Source organism: Triticum dicoccoides, chromosome 7A, assembly GCF_002162155.2.
Source record: "Triticum dicoccoides isolate Atlit2015 ecotype Zavitan chromosome 7A, WEW_v2.0, whole genome shotgun sequence".
Taxonomy (NCBI): Eukaryota; Viridiplantae; Streptophyta; class Magnoliopsida; order Poales; family Poaceae; genus Triticum; species Triticum dicoccoides.
Window position 1 is genome coordinate 576,503,036 of NC_041392.1, and position 2,943 is coordinate 576,505,978.

Genomic DNA, 2,943 nt, shown 5'->3' on the forward strand with positions numbered 1-2,943 from the left:
AAACCATAAAAAAATCACATTAAAATGTATAGTAGAAAATATTAAAAAGTTAGTGCACAGATTACTTCTTGCTCCCCCACAAATGTTCTTGGGTAACAGGCCCCCGAGCCACAAGGCCCAGCAAGATCTGTGACTAACTTTTGCTCCCCCACAAATGAGCTTGGGTGACAGGCTAACGCGACAAAGCCCAGCCACAGTGTTGCAAGAGCTGTCCTTTTATTCCCGTGTATGCGAACTAAATAAGGCGAGGTGGGACTAAAAGTTGTGTCTGCCAACAAATTCAAGGTACTAACGGGCTAAACAAACAACAGCTTCTCCAAACTGAAAGCCCAAGTAAAGAATCTCGCGGCGTGACGGCCCAACGACGACGACGCGGTAAAACGGGGAGGCAAACGCCAAGAGAAGGCTTCCTCCCAAAGCCTTCCAAGCCAGACACACGGCCGCCGCAGCCGAGATGGCCGCCGGAGATGCCACCCACGCGCCGCCGGCCGCGGAGGCGCAGTCTCTGGTGGATTCGTTCTGCGCAGTCACCTCGGCGACCCCCGACGAGGCGACCTTCTTCCTCGAGGGCCACAACTGGGCCCTCGAGGCCGCCGTTCGCTCCTTCTACGACAGCACGCCGATGGCCCCGATCCCGCACCCCAGCCCGTGCTCGCCTCCGTGCTCCTCACCACACGCCACGACATCATCGACGACCTCCTCCATACCGGCGAGCTTGCGGTAAGCCTTGATTGCCTGGTTTCTCCACTCTCTTAGGCTCGTTTCACTTCATTATCTTATCTCAGTTCAATTTAGACCGGATTGACTGATCTATACGAGGGGATTAAGAATTGGGTCAAATCGTTTAAGTGCTGAATTTTACTGGATCATGTTGCCTTCATAGTTACACTTTCAGGACTTTCTCTGAAAAGAAAAAAAAACACTTGCTCGGTGGTTTCTGGACAGGCTCCGTTGGCATAGATGAGATTATATAGAAATCTAATAATTTGGCTGGCTGACGTCTAGTATAATTAAGTGATCTGGAGTAGTATCATGTGAGAAACAGCAAAGCTAGTAAGTTGTGACGTGATTCACTCTGCTGGCCGTCGATCTGTCGCTGGGCCTGAAAATGGAACTTCATTCATTTCTGAAGGCTAATTGGCGTGCCATCTTTGTGAAAAGGTACAAGTAGGGCCATGAATCAGTGATATTGCCTTATTGAAAATTTGAAATCACAAACTGAAGGGGGGTGGAACAGTGTATATAAGGTGTAGAGCTCCTGTAGCTTTCAGATCTTGCCATAATCGCAAACAGCGACCTATACTGTGTTAACAAATCTAATACGTAGATTTCAATGAAAATGGAACTGGGGTGAGCCCCTGTTGATCGAAAAAACAAATCTAACAGATCATTATAAGCTCTAGTTTCAGTGTTACTTCAGCTATTTGGCAGCACTACTGTATTTATGCTAGGACAAGCTGCTACTTGGGTGCAGCTAAACTCAAAACAGATATATGCGGTAGATTTATGGCGTTTTGAACTGAAAAGGGGCCAAATAATTAAGAGTTTTTGGACAGTTGTTACATTGTGTCAGCCGTGCAGACTCAGCAATATTTTCAGATACTGATCCTAATGTATCTTCATGTTGAACTCCGCAGCTATGTTCAGTTGTTACTTAGGAGCAGCTAAACTCAAAACAGATATATGTGGTAACTTACGGCATTTTGAACAGAAAAAATGGTGAAAGAATTAAGAATTTTCGGACACATCTTACTTATATTGTCTCAGCTCTGCATACTTGGCACCATTTCCAGGCACTGGTCCTAATGTTTCTTCATGTTGAATTCTGCAGCTATGTTCAGTTGTGCTCATGTCCGGGCTCATCATAATCCTGAGCAGCGCTGCCAAGATTTCTCACCAGGCGGCAGGCGCAGGCCCTCACTGGCCAGACCACCAAGTGGTACGCCTGCTGCACCATCGAGCCGGTCCCGGACGACGAGATAGATCCTGGATCCAACCAGTACTCCAGGCTGGAAGAGTACCCTGAGGACGAGAGCGACTGCGAGTCCAGCGTGGACACCGGCGACGAGGACATGGAGAACACCAAGTTCCTCCAGCCTCACACGCACGTGATCTCCTTCCAGAAGAGGCAGGCACTAGGTATGTATAGTCATCGTGTAAATTTCGTTGAGTTTCCATGAGATGATCTTGGGGCTGATGAAAACGCTCTTTCAGTGACGTACCTGGAGAACAACAAGGCCGACATCACCGTGTTCGGGTTCACGCTGGACCGGTCGTACCTCCACACCATAACAGTCGACTTCTCGTGAAGACGAGGGAATGTGTGTATGTATATCGTCCTTCCCAGCCAGGTGGTTCTATTCCGTTCCATGCTTTCTTTGCTGTTGCCCCGTTTGATCCTTGTGAAAAACAGGGGGAGTGGGTGTGCGCGCGCGGGGGTGGCACGTGAGTGGTGTGCACTTGTACTAGCAGTGTGATTTTGTGTGATGGTTGTGTAAATTATTATGGCTTGATTGCTCGTGGATGTAAGGTGTATGTACAGGTTTAGATGAGTGCGTGCGTGCGTGCGTGCCGATTGGTCTTGCAGGTTTATAATATCGGGTTGTAAGCCAACATCAGTTGTAGAGTAAGTCTTACAAAATGAAGTTTTACCTTTATTTTTGTTCTACAACGGCCTTCCTCTCTCCTGAAGAAAATGTTTTTTGTTCTATGGTGTATGAGTTGGTATTTCATCTGTACATATAATAGTCGAAGCATTTCAATGCAGATGAGGATGGTACATATAATAGTGGTTTTTTGTTTGTGTGTGCGCGTTGATGTTGGTTGTGTGCATCCTAACTATGCACAGACCGGGTGTATGCTCATTGTTTTGTATCCATTTGATGCTTCATTTTTAAATTAATAAAATCTGTTCTTTGTTAAATAAAAAAGAATCAAAGCTCC

General features: G+C 46.8%; 1 protein-coding gene across 1 annotated transcript; it reads left to right on the forward strand.

Annotated features, from left to right (window-relative positions):
- The first annotated feature begins 323 nt into the window (after positions 1-323).
- On the forward strand, positions 324-2,668 carry LOC119327577 (plant UBX domain-containing protein 5-like). The gene is made up of 3 exons (XM_037600676.1): positions 324-720; positions 1,832-2,139; positions 2,215-2,668. Exons 1-2 carry the CDS (start codon positions 455-457, stop codon positions 1,866-1,868), a joined length of 303 nt encoding a protein of 100 aa, XP_037456573.1. The 5' UTR covers positions 324-454; the 3' UTR covers positions 1,869-2,139; positions 2,215-2,668.
- The last annotated feature ends 275 nt before the right edge of the window (positions 2,669-2,943 follow it).

Bases quoted from the DNA above. Each gene is read 5' to 3' on its own strand.
- LOC119327577 (XM_037600676.1), top strand. From the start codon at position 455: ATGGCCGCCGGAGATGCCACCCACGCGCCGCCGGCCGCGGAGGCGCAG. The intron at 721-1,831 runs GTAAGCCTTGAT...TGAATTCTGCAG, and splicing joins TCCATACCGGCGAGCTTGCG to CTATGTTCAGTTGTGCTCAT.